Here is a 19,656-nt window from a genome sequence, read left to right on the forward strand (position 1 = left end):
CTTTTGGCTTAGGATTGACTTGGCGATGTGGGCTCTTTTTTGGTTCCATATGAACTTTAAAGCAGTTTTTTCCAATTCTGTGAAGAAAGTGATTGGTAGCTTGACGGGGACTGCATTGAATCTGTAAATTACCTTGGGCAGTATGGACATTTTCACGATATTGATTCTTCCTACCCATGAGCATGGAATGTTCTTCCATTTGTTTGTATCCTCTTTTATTTCCGTGAGCAGTGGTTTGTAGTTCTCCTTGAAGAGGTCCTTCACATCCCTTGTAAGTTGGATTCCTAGGTATTTTATTCTCTTTGAAGCAATTGTGAATGGGAGTTCACTCATGATTTGGCTCTGTTTGTCTGTTGATGGTGTATAAGAATGCTTGTGATTTTTGTACATTGATTTTGTATCCTGAGACTTTGCTGAAGTTGCCTATCAGCTTAAGGAGATTTTGGGCTGAGACAATGGGGTTTTCTAGATATACGATCATGTCGTCTGCAAACAGGGACAATTTGACTTCCTCTTTTCTTAATTGAATACCCTTTATTTCTTTCTCCTGCCTAATTGCCCTGGCCAGAACTTCCAACACTATGTTGAATAGGAGTGGTGAGAGAGGGCATCCCTGTCTTGTGCCAGTCTTCAAAGGGAATGCTTCCAGTTTTTGCCCATTCAGTATGATATTGGCTGTGGGTTTGTCATAGATAGCTCATATTATTTTGAAATACATCCCATCAATACCTAATTTATTGAGAGTTTTGAGTGTGAAGGGTTCTTGAATTTTGTCAAAGGCCTTTTCTGCATCTATTGAGATAATCATGTGGTTTTTGTCTTTGGCTCTGTTTATATGCTGGATTACATTTATTGATTTGCGTATATTGAACCAGCCTTGCATCCCAGGGATGAAGCCCACTTGATCATGGTGGATAAGCTTTTTGATGTGCTGCTGGATTCACTTTGCCAGTATTTTATTGAGGATTTTTGCATCAATGTTCATCAAGGATATTGGTCTAAAATTCTCTTTTTTGGTTGTGTCTCTGCCTGGCTTTGGTATCAGGATGATGCTGGCCTCATAAAATGAGTTAGGGAGGATTCCCTCTTTTTCTATTGATTGGAATAGTTTCAGAAGGAATGCTACCAGTTCCTCCTTGTACCTCTGGTAGAATTCGGCTGTGAATCCATCTGGTCCTGGACTCTTTTCGGTTGGTAAGCTATTGATTGTTGCCACAATTTCAGCTCCTGTTATTGGTCTATTCAGAGATTCAGCTTCTTCCTGGTTTAGTCTTGGGAGAGTGTATGTGTCGAGGAATTTATCCATTGCTTCTGGATTTTCTAGTTTATTTTTGTAGAGGTGTTTGTAGTATTCTCTGATGGTAGTTTGTATTTCTGTGGGATCGGTGGTGATATCCCCTTTATCATTTTTTATTGCGTCTATTTGATTCTTCTCTCTTTTTTTCTTTATTAGTCTTGGTAGCGGTCTATCAATTTTGTTGATCCTTTCAAAAAACCAGCTCCTGGATTCATTAACTTTTTGAAGCGTTTTTTGTGTCTCTATTTCCTTCAGTTCTGCTCTGATTTTAGTTAGTTCTTGCCTTCTGCTAGCTTTTGAATGTGTTTGCTCTTGCTTTTCTAGTTCTTTTAATTGTGATGTTAGGGTGTCAATTTTGGATCTTTCCTGCTTTCTCTTGTGGGCATTTAGTGCTATAAATTTCCCTCTACACACTGCTTTGAATGTGTCACAGAGATTCTGCTATGTTGTATCTTTGTTCTCGTTGGTTTCAAAGAACATCTTTATGTCTGCCTTCATTTCGTTATGTACCCAGTAGTCATTCAGGAGCAGGTTTTTCAGTTTTCATGTAGTTGAGTGGTTTTCAGTGAGATTCTTAATCCTGAGTTCTAGTTTGATTGCACTGTGGTCTGAGAGATAGTTTGTTATAATTTCTGTTCTTTTACATTTGCTGAGGAGAGCTTTACTTCCAAGTATGTGGTCAATTTTGGAATAGGTGTGGTGTGGTGCTGAAAAAAATGTATATTCTGTTGATTTGGGGTGGAGAGTTCTGTAGATGTCTATTAGGTCCGCTTGGTGCAGAGCTGAGTTCAATTCCTGGGTATCCTTGTTGACTTTCTGTAGACAGATCTCGTCGATCTGTCTAATGTTGACAGTGGGGTGTTAAAGTCTCCCATTATTAATGTGTGGGAGTCTAAGTCTCTTTGTAGGTCACTCAGGACTTGCTTTATGAATCTGGGTGCTCCTGTATTGGGTGCATATATATTTAGGATAGTTAGCTCTTCTTGTTGAATTGATCCCTTTACCATTATGTAATGGCCTTCTTTGTCTCTTTTGATCTTTGTTGGTTTAAAGTCTGTTTTATCAGAGACTAGGATGGCAACCCCTGCCTTTTTTTGTTTCCCATTTGCTTGGTAGATCTTCCTCCATCCTTTTATTTTGAGCCTATGTGTGTCTCTGCACGTGAGATGGGTTTCCTGAATACAGCACACTGATGGGTCTTGACTCTTTATCCAATTTGCCAGTCTGTGTCTTTTAATTGGAGCATTTAGTCCATTTACATTTAAAGTTAATATTGTTATGGGTGAATTTGATCCTGTCATTATGATGTTAGCTGGTTATTTTGCTCGTTAATTGATGCAGTTTCTTCCTAGTCTCGATGGTCCTTACATTTTGGCATGATTTTGCAGCGGCTGGTACCGGTTTTTCCTTTCCATGTTTAGCGCTTCCTTCAGGAGCTCTTTTAGGGCAGGCCTGGTGGTGACAAAATCTCTCAGCATTTGCTTGTCTGTAAAGTATTTTATTTCTCCTTCACTTATGAAGCTTAGTTTGGCTGGATATGAAATTCTGGGTTGAAAATTCTTTTCTTTAAGAATGTTGAATATTGGCCACCACTCTCTTCTGGCTTGTAGAGTTTCTGCCAAGAGATCAGCTGTTAGTCTGATGGGCTTCCCTTTGAGGGTAACCCGACCTTTCTCTCTGGCTGCCCTTAACATTTCTTCCTTCATTTCAACTTTGGTGAATCTGACAATTATGTGTCTTGGAGTTGCTCTTCTCGAGGAGTATCTTTGTGGCGTTCTCTGTATTTCCTGAATCTGAATGTTGGCCTGCCTTGCTAGATTGGGGAAGTTCTCCTGGATAATATCCTGCAGAGTGTTTTCCAACTTAGTTCCATTCTCCCCGTCACTTTCAGGTACACCAATCAGACGTAGATTTGGTCTTCTCACATAGTCCCATATTTCTTGGAGGCTTTGCTCGTTTCTTTTTATTCTTTTTTCTCTAAACTTCCCTTCTCGCTTCATTTCATCTTCCATTGCTGATACCCTTTCTTCCAGTTGATTGCATCCGCTCCTGAGGCTTCTGCATTCTTCACGTAGTTCTCAAGCCTTGGTTTTCAGCTCCATCAGCTCCTTTAAGCACTTCTCTGTATTGGTTATTCTAGTTATACATTCTTCTATATTTTTTTCAAAGTTTTCAATTTCTTTGCCTTTGGTTTGAATGTCCTCCCGTAGCTCAGAGTAATTTGATCGTCTGAAGCCTTCTTCTCTCAGCTCGTCAAAGTCATTCTCCATCCAGCTTTGTTCCGTTGCTGGTGAGGAACTGCGTTCCTTTGGAGGAGGAGAGGCGCTCTGCTTTTTAGAGTTTCCAGTTTTTCTGCTCTGTTTTTTCCCCATCTTTGTGGTTTTATCTACTTTTGGTCTTTGATGATGGTGATGTACAGATGGGTTTTTGGTGTGGATGTCCTTTCTGTTTGTTAGTTTTCCTTCTAACAGACAGGACCCTCAGCTGCAGGTCTGTTGGAGTACCCGGCCGTGTGAGGTGTCAGTCTGCCCCTGCTGGGGTATGCCTCCCAGTTAGGATGCTCGGGGGTCAGGGCTCAGGGACCCACTTGAGGAGGCAGTCTGCCCATTCTCAGATCTCCAGCTGCGTGCTGGGAGAACCACTGCTCTCTTCAAAGCTGTCAGACAGGGACATTTAAGTCTGCAGAGGTTACTGCTGTCTTTTTGTTTGTCTGTGCCCTGCCCCCAGAGGTGGAGCCTACAGAGGCAGGCAGGCCTCCTTGAGCTGTTGTGGGCTCCACCCAGTTGGAGCTTCCTGGCTGCTTTGTTTACCTAAGCAAGCCTGGGCAATGGCGGGCGCCCCTCCCCCAGCCTCGCTGCTGCCTTGCAGTTTGATCTCAGACTGCTGTGCTAGCAATCAGCGAGACTCCGTGGGCGTAGGACCCTCCAAGCCAGGTGTGGGATATAGTCTCCTGGTGTGCCGTTTTTTAAGCCCGTCGGAAAAGGGCAGTATTCGGGTGGGAGTGACCCGATTTTCCAGGTGCCATCTGTCACCCCTTTCTTTGACTGGGAAAGTGAACTCCCTGATCCCTTGCACTTCCCAAGTGAGGCAATGCCTTGCCCTGCTTCGGCTTGCGCATGGTGCGTGCACCCACTGACCTGCGCCCACTGTCTGGCACTCCCTAGTGAGATGAACCCGGTACCTCAGATGGAAATGCAGAAATCACCCATCTTCTGCGTCGCTCACGCTCGGAGCTGTAGATCGGAGCTGTTCCTATTCGGCCATCTTGGCTCCTCCCCAGATTATATGTTGATTCTTAAGCATAGTGTTAATTTGACAATTTTCTGATCCTAATATAAGTCTTTTTGAAAATCTGAAGTAGTATATTAGTTAAATGTTATTCTGCAATTATTCAAATGACATTATAATTGAGATACATACATTAGAGCTGTTCACATATACTAAGCCAATTGTGAAAGAAATAAACATTTGTCCAATTTTATTAAATTGATGGTAGAATCATATATCTAGAAATTATTGTCTACATTAAAAGGTGGTTGTGAATACTAAACCCTACAAGATCTTTAAGCCTCTCTAAAAAAATACCACATGGGCAGTTTAACATTTCAAAAATAATATATTGAACTAAGACAAATTTGTGCTGACAAATATAAACTATCATCCAGAAACTGTCAAATACAAAAGTTACTATTTGAGGATACGACCATTCTTTCTTAACTGGAAGCTTTCTTAACTCTCTCACAGGAGAGCATACTTTACTGAGATGAACAAAAACAGTTTTGTGAACTGCATTTCTATTATGGCTTAGTTGCCTGAGAAGTATGTATTAAAAACAAAAGTTCATATATACTCTAGACTTTCTGCTCAAAACTCAAAATGAAGTAAAAATGTGGCTTAGATCAGTGAATGTATTGGATTACAATTCCTAAGAAGGGTGTGGTGAGGAGAAACAGAAGGTGGAAACAAAACCACATTTCCTGATGAAATTGCAGCATTACTAACACAGGTGAAAAGTGTGACATGAATGTGAGCAAAATATCAAACAAACTTAAACACCAAGCCATTATGTTGTTAACACCTTAAGTAAATTCCACTCACAGAGTACCAAAGAAATTAGAAACAGAAGGGGGAAAAAGAAAAGAAAATACCCCCTCTATCACACACACAGAAACACACACACACACATACACACAGAGCACGGATGAAATCCATGGATGTAAGAAAAATTTTACACTATTATATTTATTGAGCACCTTCTCTATATCAATAAATATTTTGGCTTCGTTAATTATGTTGTTCTTTTAAAATTAAAATTTTTCAACAGCTTATATGTCTACATGGTATAAAATTGAAAATGTAAAATTTATAAGGTACCAAATCTCCCTCCCAGCCTTTCTACAGGCAACTACTGCTGCAAGTTTGCTTATTTTATCTTTGCATATATTCCAGAATTACACAAGCACCGAAAATAATAGTATGCTATTACATTGTCTTATTTCTCACAACACACTAGTGAAAGTAATACTGCCATACCATTTCAGGTACAAGGAAACTGAGACTCAGAGAGCTTCAAATAATTGTTTCAATTGTATCTAATTAACTTAGAGAGTTCCTTATTTGCTCTAGTATCAAGTGAGAGCATTTTGTAATGTCAAATTATGCTCTTTCCTGAGACAAGACAGCATTTTGACTTGAGGATATAACCTTAACTAAAAGTCTCAGACCTTTGAAATAGGTCTCAATAATACCTCTTAGGGATGGAATATTTCTAAATTATTAGTGCTGCATTGCCTGGAAAAGATTTCAATGAAAAAATAAAATTGCTCTCAAGTTGACTGTTCTTTCACATCATGAAAATGTGAGATAGTACTTAATTAGTGTTGGAAAATACTGAGGCTTATCCTTGTGCTATGTTCACACCTGGCATTTATTATTAGCAGGTGAGTAATTGCTATCTTTAATAAAAGATTTTTTAAAACAAATTCATAAGAAAAATTTGCAGGTGGATGAAATAAGAAAGAGTAAAAAAAATAAGGCCAGGCGCTGTGGCTCACACCTGTAATCCCAGCACTTTGGGAGGCTGAGGTGGGTGGATCACGAGGTCAGGAGTTCGAGACCAGACTGACCAACATGGTGAAACCTTGTCTCTCGTAAAAATACAAAACTTAGCCGGGCCTGGTGGCACATGCCTGTAGTCTAAGCTACTCAGGAGGCTGAGGCAGGAGAATTGCTTGAACCCGGGAGACAGAGGTTGCAGTTAGCTGAGATGCCACTGCACTCCAGCCTGGGCGACAGAGCAAGAAAAATAAATAAATAAATAAATAAAGACTGGAGCAAATTCATCTTGACAAAATGATCACTTTTAAAGGAGATTGCAAAATTAACTTTACTATTTTGGTTTGAAAAACTTAGGACATGTTCTTGGATTTGGGGACTTCATTCAGTAGCTTTGCATTGCTCAAGAGAGAATCCATATTCTCAACAGTCCTCAGCTTAAAAACCCATGGCATTTTGGGAAGAAGTCATATTAAACCTTGCTAGTTTTTGTAAACTAAAAATTTTAAGCTGTCAACTGGTTTTAAAGTTTACTACTGTTTGAAACTACTTCTTTCCTAGTGGGATTGGTGGTATAAAAAATATTTGCTGCCAAGATCCATCTAGCCAGTTTACAGATGGTTTGAGCCCAACCTGAAATTTTATTTCCCAGTATCGGGGAAGGAAGAAGCCTAGAACCACCTTAAAATTTCTATCTTATTTGTACCAATGAGGAAGGTGTATCCAAAAGCTTTTGGGAATACAGGTTTTCCCAATGGCCATTTTCTGATATACAAAGTACAACCTGTATATTTCTGAGACAGCTGTTACCCTTGTATGTAAAAGAGTTTGGGAAGTGCTGTAGAAAATATTTATGTTAAAAAGCTCCATTAAACTAGTGAGCATTCTTTTTAGAGCAGTATGAGAGAAAATGCCAACGAAAACCCAACAAGGGGAACTAAATGTACCATAAGAGGAAGAATTTATAGCACAGTTATAAAGAAAGCAAATAACTTCAACACAGAGAGTTTCAGCTCTTGAATTAAAATGGCGTTTCAGGTATTTTGAAGGATTTTGCCAGGTATAATATGGCCTGTTTCTTTTTCTGTATCTTGCTATTCAATGAATTCAGAAGTTAATTTATTTGGTCTTGTCAATAAGCGCTACATACCTCTGAAAATTACTAAATTATTTTACCATATTGGATAGGTTAGGTCTGCACTTCCATCTGAAAGTTCTTTTTCTGAAACACCTATTGTTCTTTCTAGCCACGTCCTCTTCCTGACTCACTGAACTTTGCTCATTCTCTCTGCCTTTTCATAAACCTATATAGCTTTTTCAAAGATATTCAAATATAAAACTAAAACTGTGGAGTTTCGTTTTCTTTGTGGACTTTGGGTGGTTGCATACCATATGAACTAGGTAATACCTACTTGTCATCATTCTTTCTCAGCGGAATATTAAAATAAATAATCAAGCAAGTCCCTACTGAGAAACATACCATGAAGTAAAGCTGCTTTGGGCACACTTTAGCATACTGCTTTTTAAAGAATACCTATCCTTTTTTCAGTGTGCAATTTAAATAACTATAAGCTGTAAGTTTATACAAAATATGACTCCTACCCTTTGTTTAAAACAACGTTCAAATTTCAGCATGTATTTTTGAGGAAGCCATCAACAAATAATCACTAGACCAACCGTAAATAGGAAAATTGTAAGTGTGCTAGGTATGCTGCCTTCCTTCAGGTCTTAAACTTTTGTTAAAATGCTGCATAAATGCATGAAATGGACTAAAAGTGTCCACATTTGAAAAGCAACAGAGGAGATAATTGATGCCACAATGGATTTCTTCTTAATAGAATAAGGATCAGTGAAACATGGTGATAAAAGAAAACACTAGAAAATACAGAAAAAATATATATCTTCATGGTTAATATGGCAGTCAATATGACTAGAGTTTATTTTTCTGAGTAGGAAAAAATTATAAGAAGAGAAACATGGAAAACTTTATAAACTTATGACACATCAGATAACCTAAATTTAATTTCTTAATCAAGATTTATTATTTAAAATTTAATTAGAAATTTTAGATTTGAAAAGTTTCATTTTGTTGTGCTATTAAATAATTCTTTGGCATATTGTATAGAAAAGGAAAACAAAAAGGTACATAATTTCTACACAATTATGTAGAAAAATATGTTCAAGAACAGAATCATGACCCAGAGTTTTTTTATGTTTTAGGTTGTTGGTATGCTCAAAATTTAAAAAATAAAAAAGAAAGGAAAAAATGATAAAAGAAAGAGGAAATAAAAAATTTAAAAATTGCTTCATGATTTGCCACTTTTTGTTTGTGTATTTAGTTAACTCCAGTCCAGAGGTAGTTAAGAGTCTGGAAAAAATTCTTTATTTTTCAATACAGACAAAAGTTTTATCTTATTTGTATCTACTCCTATTATTTTGAACTATAAGCATTCCCCACTTATCAGCAATGCTAAATGAAAAGAGGAGAAAGCTAGAAAAGACGATGGTTACAGAAAAAGGTAGAGGACGTCACATCAAATATTTTGTTAGATTTTCCAAAACAGAAGAGCTAATTTCATAAAAGGTGAATACAGAATGTAACTTCCCTTAGCCTGTATATGTAATATGATATTAGGATGAGCCAGCACAAGGTAACACAATGGGTCTCTGCCAACTGTACCAAGTGGGGCTGCATAGTAATTGAGAGGCCATTTTAAGATCCTATTCCATTTCCATTAAAGAGAATCAGACTAGTTGGTGCAATAAGCAAAATAGCATTTAGTGTTTCTTCATTTTCAAACATTTGAATATATCACAACTAATGTCCTTCTAAAACAATTATTATTTCATAATGGAAAATCTTGGTAGATAAAAAAGAACATGCAACCTGTTTGTTATCTATAGAAAACTCACTATTTAATTGATTGTTGACTACGCACCTATTAAAAGGGATGCTGTCAGCAGCTTAGGGTCATATGGACTCTTCCCACGGCCGTTTTCAAAATGTGAGTTCTCCAGCTTAAAAATATTGTCCTGTGGATTTAAAAAAGAAAGAGAAAAGGGTTTCCTTTATATATAAAAATGAGTGTTTTCAACACATCAGTTAATCAGAGAGATGTCAAGTATTCATGTCCAACACAAGAGTTAATTTTTATTTGTTCAAATTTTTGAGATGGCAAAATAAATCAAGTGTATTGAAAATAGGTAATACTAGCCAAATATCTACTTAGCTTAATGATATTTAGTAGCAGTTAGCACGTTGCAAACAATAATGTGTAAATGAACTATAAAGAACAGGATGTGTCATGGTAAGAGGAGAGTGATTATTTTATCACACAGGTATGTTAAAATCTATCATAATGGCTTTTGAGGAAAGAATGTTAAACTTAAATAAAATGACTCATTTCCTTCCTTTGTAGAAAAGAAAAATAGCAATTCACTACGTTAGTTGTCTAGAATAAATTACACAATCTTGTCAGTATGTAATTTCCAGAAGACATGTTAAATAGCCATCAAATTTATTTTCCCCACTATGTCCTTTGCACATCTTTGGTGGCTACGTGCTTCTTGTGTATTTTTAAGTTACAGCAGCAGGTGAAGTGCCTGAAATGCCTCATTCACTTCTCTAAGAGGGAAATATCCCAGGTTAGGAGAGCAGTGTGCCTGGAGGTGGTGTCACTGGAATAACAAGCACATTATTACCACGGGAAAGCCTGCTCTGTTGGGTCCCTAAGTACTCAGAAACAGGAATGAACTTTTGACTACCTATAAAAAATATACACATGTCTCAAGGTAGAATATGTGCAGGAAAGCATGACATCAAAAATCTTGATAAGGAGATAACTAATTCACACTTGAGACCCTGTTGTCAGAATGTGTCTACCTACTGCACTCTATATGTGACAGTGGAGTAAATCTGAGGACATTTCTGAGCATTCTTTTAAGAACCAAGTGCCCTGGGAATTAATTAGATAAGAATATGTATGCTTTTTCCAGTAGTACATTAAGTTGTCCACAGACTGAAATAAAATAGCTTTTTATTTTTTGGGAATTTCTCTACAATTCACATAAAAGTATTTTCTACCATCTTGGTATATTAAATGGTGTCCATTTTATGATCAGTAAGGATCATTTTGTTTAACATTTAATATTTCTGATGGAACTAATGGCAGGGTTTCAAATTATTACTCTTAAAACTCATTTGAATTAGGGACAAAAGTTAAAAAAAAGGAAGAAATTCCAAGTGTTCTGTTTTTATTACTGTGAATGAGAATTACCAATTCTATTCTTCTTTCTTTGCATTTATTCTGTATTTGGCAATTAGCTGTCCTGTACCAATGATATTTCTTTAGGTTAGTTCTAAAATCTATACTGTGAAATGATTTATGGACTTTCACAGAATTGTACTAAGTTATACTGGAAAACGCAATGAGCCAGGCACCAGGCTTAGCTCTGGTTTTCTGGTCACTGTTTCATATCTCTGAGCTTCTGGTCCTAAAATGTCAGCACATGTAAGGATATTTAACCTCACAAGTTAATTTGGAGGGTTTAATAATTTATTTAAAACATTTTAAAAGCAGCAAAGTTTTAAAAATGCTATTTATTTATATTCTATTAATTATGTTAGTATTACCAGTATAGCAAAATAATATGGAAATTAACACAGGTTGTTGCCATTATTTTCAACTTTCCTAACATAGTGTCAAAAAAATATTACATTGAGACGTTTATATAAATCACTAAATTACAAACTTTTTCACAACTACGAATTTATCATAGGCATTTAAATATTAAAATTTTATGAAATGACATATTCTATTCAAAAACTTAGAAGAATCATTAAAGAAATACCCAGATATATGTGTATTTTGAGGACAAATTAGGAAATAGGAGGAGCCAAGATGGCCGAATAGGAACAGCTCCGGTCCACAGCTCCCAGCGTGAGCGACGCAGAAGACGGTGATTTCTGCATTTCCATCTCAGGTACCGGGTTCATCTCACTACGGAGTGCGAGACAGTGGGTTCAGGTCAGTGGGTGCGCGCACCGTGCGCGAGCCGAAGCAGGGAGAGGCATTGCCTCACTCGGGAAGCGCGAGGGGTCAGGGAGTTCCCTTTCCGAGTCAAAGAAAGGGGTGACAGACAGCACCTGGAAAATCCGGTCACTCCCGCGCTAATACTGCGCTTTTCTGGCGGGCTTAAAAAACGGCACATCACGAGATAATATCCCGCACCTGGCTCGGAGGGTCCTCCGCCCACGGAGTCTCGCTGATTGCCAGCACAGCAGTCTGAGATCAAACTGCAAGGCGGCAGCGAGGCTGGGGGAGGGGCGCCCGCCATTGCCCAAGCTTGATTAGGTAAACAAAGCAGCCGGGAAGCTCCAACTGGGTGGAGCCCACCACAGCTCAAGGAGGCCTGCCTGCCTCTGTAGGCTCCACCTCTGGGGGCAGGGCACAGACAAACAAAAAGACAGCAGTAACCTCTGCAGACTTAAATGTCCCTGTCTGACAGCTTTGAAGAGAGCAGTGGTTCTCCCAGCACGCAGCTGGAGATCTGAGAACGGGCAGACGGCCTCCTCAAGTGGGTCCCTGACCACTGACCCCTAAGCAACCTAACTGGGAGGCACCCCCCAGCAGGGGCACACTGACACCTCACATGGCAGGGTATTCCAACAGACCTGCAGCTGAGGGTCCTGTCTGTTAGAAGGAAAACTAACAAACAGAAAGGACATCCACACCAAAAACCCATCTGTACATCACCATCATCAAAGACCAAAAGTAGATAAAACCACAAAGATGGGGAAAAAACAGAGCAGAAAAACTGGAAACTCTAAAAAGCAGAGTGCGTCTCCTCCTCCAAAGGAACGCAGTTCCTCACCAGCAACGGAACAAAGCTGGATGGAGAATGACTTTGACGAGCTGAGAGAAGAAGGCTTCAGACGATCAAATTACTCTGAGCTACGGGAGGACATTCAAACCAAAGGCAAAGAAGTTGAAATCTTTGAAAAAAATATAGAAGAATGTATAACTAGAATAATCAATACAGAGAAGTGCTTTAAGGAGGTGATGGAGCTGAAAACCAAGGCTCGAGAACTACACGAAGAATGCAGAAGCCTCAGGAGCCGATGAGATCAACTGGAAGAAAGGGTATCAGCGATGGAAGATGAAATGAATGAAATGAAGCGAGAAGGGAAGTTTAGAGAAAAAAGAATAAAAAGAAACAAGCAAAGCCTCCAAGAAATATGGGACTATGTGAGAAGACCAAATCTACGTCTGATTGGTGTACCTGAAAGTGACGGGGAGAATGGAACCAAGTTGGAAAACACTCTGCAGGATATTATCCAGGAGAACTTCCCCAATCTAGCAAGGCAGGCCAACGTTCAGATTCAGGAAATACAGAGAATGCCACAAAGAAACTCCTCGAGAAGAGCAACTCCAAGACACATAATTGTCAAATTCACCAAAGTTGAAATGAAGGAAAAAATGTTAAGGGCAGCCAGAGAGAAAGGTCGGGTTATCCTCAGAGGGAAGCCCATCAGACTAACAGCTGATCTCTTGGCAGAAACCCTACAAGCCAGAAGAGAGTGGTGGCCAATATTCAACATTCTTAAAGACAAGAATTTTCAACCCAGAATTTCATATCCAGCCAAACTAAGCTTCATAAGTGAAGGAGAAATAAAATACTTTACAGACAAGCAAATGCTGAGAGATTTTGTCACCACCAGGCCTGCCCTAAAAGAGCTCCTGAAGGAAGCGCTAAACATGGAAAGGAAAAATCGGTACCAGCCGCTGCAAAATCAGGCCAAAATGTAAAGACCATCAAGACTAGGAAGAAACTGCATCAACTAACGAGCAAAATAACCAGCTAACATCATAATGACAGGATCAAATTCACACATAACAATATTAACTTTAAAGGTAAATGGACTAAATGCTCCAATTCAAAGACACAGACTGGCAAATTGGATAAAGAGTCAAGACCCATCAGTGTGCTGTATTCAGGAAACCCATCTCACGTGCAGAGACACACATAGGCTCAAAATAAAAGGATGGAGGAAGATCTACCAAGCAAATGGAAAACAAAAAAAGGCAGGGGTTGCAATACTAGTCTCTGATAAAACAGACTTTAAACCAACAAAGATCAAAAGAGACAAAGAAGGCCATTACATAATGGTAAAGGGATCAATTCAACAAGAAGAGCTAACTATCCTAAATATATATGCACCCAATACAGGAGCACCCAGATTCATAAAGCAAGTCCTGAGTGACCTACAAAGAGACTTAGACTCCCACACATTAATAATGGGAGACTTTAACACCCCACTGTCAACATTAGACAGATCAACGAGACAGAAAGTCAACAAGGATACCCAGGAATTGAACTCAGCTCTGCACCAAGCGGACCTAATAGACATCTACAGAACTCTCCACCCCAAATCAACAGAATATACATTTTTTTCAGCACCACACCACACCTATTCCAAAATTGACCACATACTTGGAAGTAAAGCTCTCCTCAGCAAATGTAAAAGAACAGAAATTATAACAAACTATCTCTCAGACCACAGTGCAATCAAACTAGAGCTCAGGTTTAAGAATCTCACTCAAAACCGCTCAACTACATGGAAACTGAAAAACCTGCTCCTGAATGACTACTGGGTACATAACGAAATGAAGGCAGAAATAAAGATGTTCTTTGAAACCAACGAGAACAAAGACACAACATAAAAAATTAATGAATCCAGGAGCTGGTTTTTTGAAAGGATCAACAAAATTGATAGACCGCTAGCAAGACTAATAAAGAAAAAAGAGAGAAGAATCTAATAGGCGCAATAAAAAATGATAAAGGGGATATCACCACTGATCCCACAGAAATACAAACTACCATCAGAGAATACTACAAACACCTCTACAAAAATAAACTAGAAAATCTAGAAGAAATGGATAAATTCCTTGACACATACACTCTCCCAAGACTAAACCAGGAAGAAGTTGAATCTCTGAATAGACCAATAACAGGATCTGAAATTGTGGCAATAATCAATAGCTTACCAACCAAAAAGAGTCCAGGACCAGATGGATTCACAGCTGAATTCTACCAGAGGTACAAGGAGGAACTGGTAGCATTCCTTCTGAAACTATTCCAATCAATAGAAAAAAAGGGAATCCTCCCTAACTCATTTTATGAGGCCAGCATCATCCTGATACCAAAGCCAGGCAGAGACACAACCAAAAAAGAGAATTTTAGACCAATATCCTTGATGAACATTGATGCAAAAATCCTCAATAAAATACTGGCAAACTGAGTCCAGCAGCACATCAAAAAGCTTATCCACCATGATGAAGTGGGCTTCATCCCTGGGATGCAAGGCTGGTTCAACATACGTAAATCAATAAATGTAATCCAGCATATAAACAGAGCCAAAGACAAAAACCACATGATTATCGCAATAGATGCAGAAAAAGCCTTTGACAAAATTCAGCAACACTTCATGCTAAAAACTCTCAATTAATTAGGTATTGATGGGACGTATTTCAAAATAATATGAGCTATCTATGACAAACCCACATCCAATATCATACTGAATGGGCAAAAACTGGAAGCATTCACTTTGAAGACTGGCACAATACAGGGATGCCCTCTCTCACCACTCCTATTCAACATAGTGTTGGAAGTTCTGGCCAGGGCAATTAGGCAGGAGAAGGAAATAAAGGGTATTCAATTAGGAAAAGAGGAAGTCAAATTGTCCCTGTTTGCAGAAAACATGATCGTATATCTAGAAAACCCCATTGTCTCAGCCCAAAATCTCCTTAAGCTGATAAGCAACTTCAGCAAAGTCTCAGGATACAAAATCAATGTACAAAAATCACAAGCATTCTTATACACCATCAACAGACAAACAGAGAGCCAAATCATGAGTGAACTCCCATTCACAATTGCTTCAAAGAGAATAAAATACCTAGGAATCCAACTTACAAGGGATGTGAAGGACCTCTTCAAGGAGAACTACAAACCACTGCTCAAGGAAATAAAAGAGGATACAAACAAATGGAAGAACATTCCATGCTCATGGGTAGGAAGAATCAATATCATGAAAATGTCCATACTGCCCAAGGTAATTTACAGATTCAATGCCATCCCCATCAAGCTACCAATCACTTTCTTCACAGAATTGGAAAAAACTGCTTTAAAGTTCATATGGAACCAAAAAAGAGCCCGCATTGCCAAGTCAATCCTAAGCCAAAAGAACAAAGCTGGAGGCATCACACTACCTGACTTCAAACTATACTACAAGGCTATAGTAACCAAAACAGCATGGTACTGCTACCAAAACAGAGATATAGACAAATGGAACAGAACAGAGTCCTCAGAAATAACGCCGCCTATCTACAAGTATCTGATCTTTGACAAACCTGAGAAAAACAAGCAATGGGGAAAGGATTCCCTATTTAATAAATGGTGCTGGGAAAACTGGCTAGCCGTATGTAGAAAGCTGAAACTGGATCCCTTCCTTACACCTTATACAAAAATCAATTCAAGATGGATTAAAGACTTAAACGTTTGACCTAAAACCATAAAAACCCTAGAAGAAAACCTAGGCATTACCATTCAGGACATAGGCATGGGCAAGGACTTCATGTCTAAAACACCAAAAGCCATGGCAACAAAAGACAAAATTGACAAATGGGATCTAATTAAACTAAAGAGCTTCTGCACAGCAAAAGAAACTACCATCAGAGTGAACAGGCAACCTACAAAATGGGAGAAAATTTTCGCAACCTACTCATCTGACAAAGGGCTAATATCCAGAATCTACAATGAACTCAAAAAATTTACAAGAAAAAAACAAACAACCCCATCAAAAAGTGGGCGAAGGACATGAACAGACACTTCTCAAAAGAAGACATTTATGCAGCCAAAAAACACATGAAAAAATGCTCATCATCACTGGTCATCAGAGAAATGCAAATCAAAACCACAATGAGATACCATCTCACACCAGTTAGAATGGCAATCATTAAAAAGTCAGGAAACAACAGGTGCTGGAGAGGATGTGGAGAAATAGGAACACTTTTACACTGTTGGTGGGACTGTAAACTAGTTCAACCATTGTGGAAGTCAGTGTGGCTATTCCTCAGGGATCTAGAACTGGAAATACCATTTCACCCAGCCATCCCATTACTGGGTATATACCCAAAGGACTATAAATCATGCTGCTATAAAGACACATGCACACGTATGTTTATTGCGGCAGTATTCACAATAGCAAAGACTTGGAACCAACCCAATTGTCCAACAATGATAGACTGGATTAAGAAAATGTGGCACATATACACCATGGAATACTACGCAGCCATAAAAAATGATGAGTTCATGTCCTTTGTAGGGACATGGATGAAATTGGAAAACATCATTCTCAGTAAACTATCGCAAGAACAAAAAACCATACACCGCATATTCTCACTCATAGGTGGGAATTGAACAATGAGATCACATGTACACAGGAAGGGGAATATCACACGCTGGGGACTGTTGTGGGGTGGGGGGAGGCGGAGGGATATTATTGGGAGATATACCTAATGCTAGATGACGAGTTAGTGGGTGCAGTGCACCAGCTTGGCACATGTATACATATGTAACTAACCTGCACAATGTGTACATGTACCCTAAAACTAAAAGTATAAAAAAAAAAAAAAACTGGAAAAAAAAAAAGAAAAATTAGGAAATAGTAAAAAGGAAACATAATAAAAGACCTATACTCTATTGTCACAATTCATACAAAATATTAAAATTTGTATATGTGACTATATATTACAGACTAAAAGAAGCAGCAGAACGAAGTGGTAGTGTGGGAGAAATTATTGTTATGAATATTGTTATATTTTCTTGTACTCAATAAGACATTTTACACTACTGACACAGACAGACACGCTATCTCCTCAAAGCATAAGATACTTTATGTCTGGGATCATATGTCCAAGTTAATCAGACAGTGCCAAGGTAGATGAGAAGTGCTTCCAATTTCATGCAGTATTTGATTTACAAGGTAAAGGATTAGAACTCATAGGAAGAGAGGTTAAGCATGTCAGTTACGGTTCAAGAGAAGATGAAAAACTATCCTTCGTCATGGTGTCAGGTAATGTGTTCAAAGCTGGCATCCCTTTCCTTTCCTCCTTTTTGTTCAACCCCGTAAATAAATACTAAGTTAGTCACCTCTTTTACCGATACATAATATGTTTCCTTTTAATGTAATTCCTACCCAAATTTCTGGGAATCTACCATGTAAATCTTCTATATTCTTACACAATTCCATAGAGAATAAATTGAATTTCCTTTCCAGTCTAGTGAGATGAGGATCTGAAATAAATATAATTTGATTTTTGGATAGAGAGATAAAATGACACTTCTTACACATGTTTGTAGTGTAAAATTCATGCCCATTACATGTAATAATGGGCTTTAAGGATGTTGAAATCGGGCAGAACTGGGTGTTATCTCTGGCTGTGCCTTTTATTGGCTCTGTGCCTCAGGCAAGTTCCTACACCCTTCTGAAATTCAGACTCCTGTAATAAGCAGATAAGAAAATCTCAAAGTTGAAGTGAATAATTCTTGTTATAATGTCTACAAAATACTTAGTATGCCCTTGAAACAGATTTATTAATTTCCCTTAACCATTGTTTATAGTTGTTACAGTAAACTTATTCTGTTCTACTATGATCAAAATATCTTATGTCACAGTAGAAATGCCAGCCTATATTTTAATCAGGCAAAATTATAAGGCATGTTTGAAATATCTGTAAATATTTTGACCTTTCACAATGCATTGAAAATTCTTTCTTATAGGTAGATGAGAAGATAATTGAAAAGGTTTCATGAAAAAATAATTTAAATTAGAAAAAGTACATTATTTTTGTAATATGAGACATTCTTTCAAAAGGAATATAACTGCCGATTCATTAAATTATTTTGTTGCGAATCTCTAAAAGTTACAACATTATTACATAGAATGCGTGTGAAAATCATCAAATAAAACAGCGTCCTCTTTAATATATCTGATAAATTTAAAGTCATTGATATGAAGAGACACTAATATTGCTGTTTCTGTTATCTAATGAGCAAGACCTTAATTTAGATGTGTGAAGGTATTGAATTATCATGAACGAACAGTGTTAATATAATTGCATATTAACACCCTATGTTATCATATGAAAAATATCACATAGACCACTATCTGGCTTTACTTGGAAGGACTTTCAAAATCTGATTGCTACCCAGTGGATTTCTGTTTTGGAAGAGTGTGAAATAGATCGCATATGCAAGTAATAAGACTGAAAATCCTAAGACCAATGTACACAATTAAACTGCATAACTTAAATGTCTTACATGGACTGAAAGAGTTTTCACTGTAGAAATACATGAATAAAACTTTAGCTATACGGATTCTAATTGCTTTAGCAGATGCTATGAGCATATCATATAAGTTATTGTGCTATATTTTATTACATGATTGCATCAGTTTTCAACGACTGTTTTTAGCTTTCAAGACCACTCTCTCCCCTTTGTCTTTTGGATTTCCTGAATGTTATTAGACTGTGGTGAGGTAAGGCATTAGAGGAAATAATAACTGTGCTAATGTCTAATCCAAAGTCTTATAAATTATAAACCATTGGTGACTTCATGGCAATAAATTTCCTAAATCTCAATCTTGTCCAAGTCATAAATTTAGGTAACAAAGTTGTAATTTTAGTTGTTGTGTTTAATGATTAAAACGTAAATGATGTTTGTAAAAGAAAAAGAAAAGAAAGGAAACCTTTATATATGTGATAGGATGAATATTTTAGGTGGGAAATTGCATAAAATTATGTGAAAACTAATAGTTGGACAGTATTGAAAGAATGTATGTTATCATATATTTTTTCAAATGGCATTTTCTGCCTTTCTGTTTCTCACAAAAGACACTTTGTATGCCAGTTATACTAAATTATTGAATATTCCCCTGGTCATGCCATCCTTTTCTCATCTCTGCCTGAGACCCCTTCCTTCTGCCCTCACTCATCCTCAGCCCCCAGCCTGAGGGTGACCTTTTCCTTTGAGATTAAATTCAAAAGTCACTTCCTGGAAGTCTTCAGAGATTCCTGCTGATATAATTAGTTAGTCTTCCTTTACACATACTTGAATTAACAATAGTATACAGGCAATAACTATACAGGGTGAAACTACTGGCTTCAGCAAATAAAGAGTGTAATAAGATCTCAAAGGAAATATTGTGACATACTGCACTTTGACCAAAAGAGATCCTTCTGCAG

General features: G+C 37.8%; 1 protein-coding gene across 6 annotated transcripts in view; it reads right to left on the reverse strand.

Annotated features, from left to right (window-relative positions):
• SEMA3A (semaphorin 3A) overlaps window positions 1–19,656 on the reverse strand; it is a 554,212-nt gene that overhangs the window by 92,853 nt on the left and 441,703 nt on the right. For all 6 annotated transcript variants that reach the window (XM_054687612.2, XM_009453467.5, XM_054687611.2 and 3 more), the window contains one exon: window positions 9,292–9,385. In XM_054687612.2, coding sequence (XP_054543587.1) covers window positions 9,292–9,385 — 94 coding nt within the window. The remainder of the gene's footprint in view (window positions 1–9,291; window positions 9,386–19,656) is intronic.

This window comes from Pan troglodytes, chromosome 6 (assembly GCF_028858775.2).
Source record: "Pan troglodytes isolate AG18354 chromosome 6, NHGRI_mPanTro3-v2.0_pri, whole genome shotgun sequence".
NCBI classification, from domain to species: domain Eukaryota; kingdom Metazoa; phylum Chordata; class Mammalia; order Primates; family Hominidae; genus Pan; species Pan troglodytes.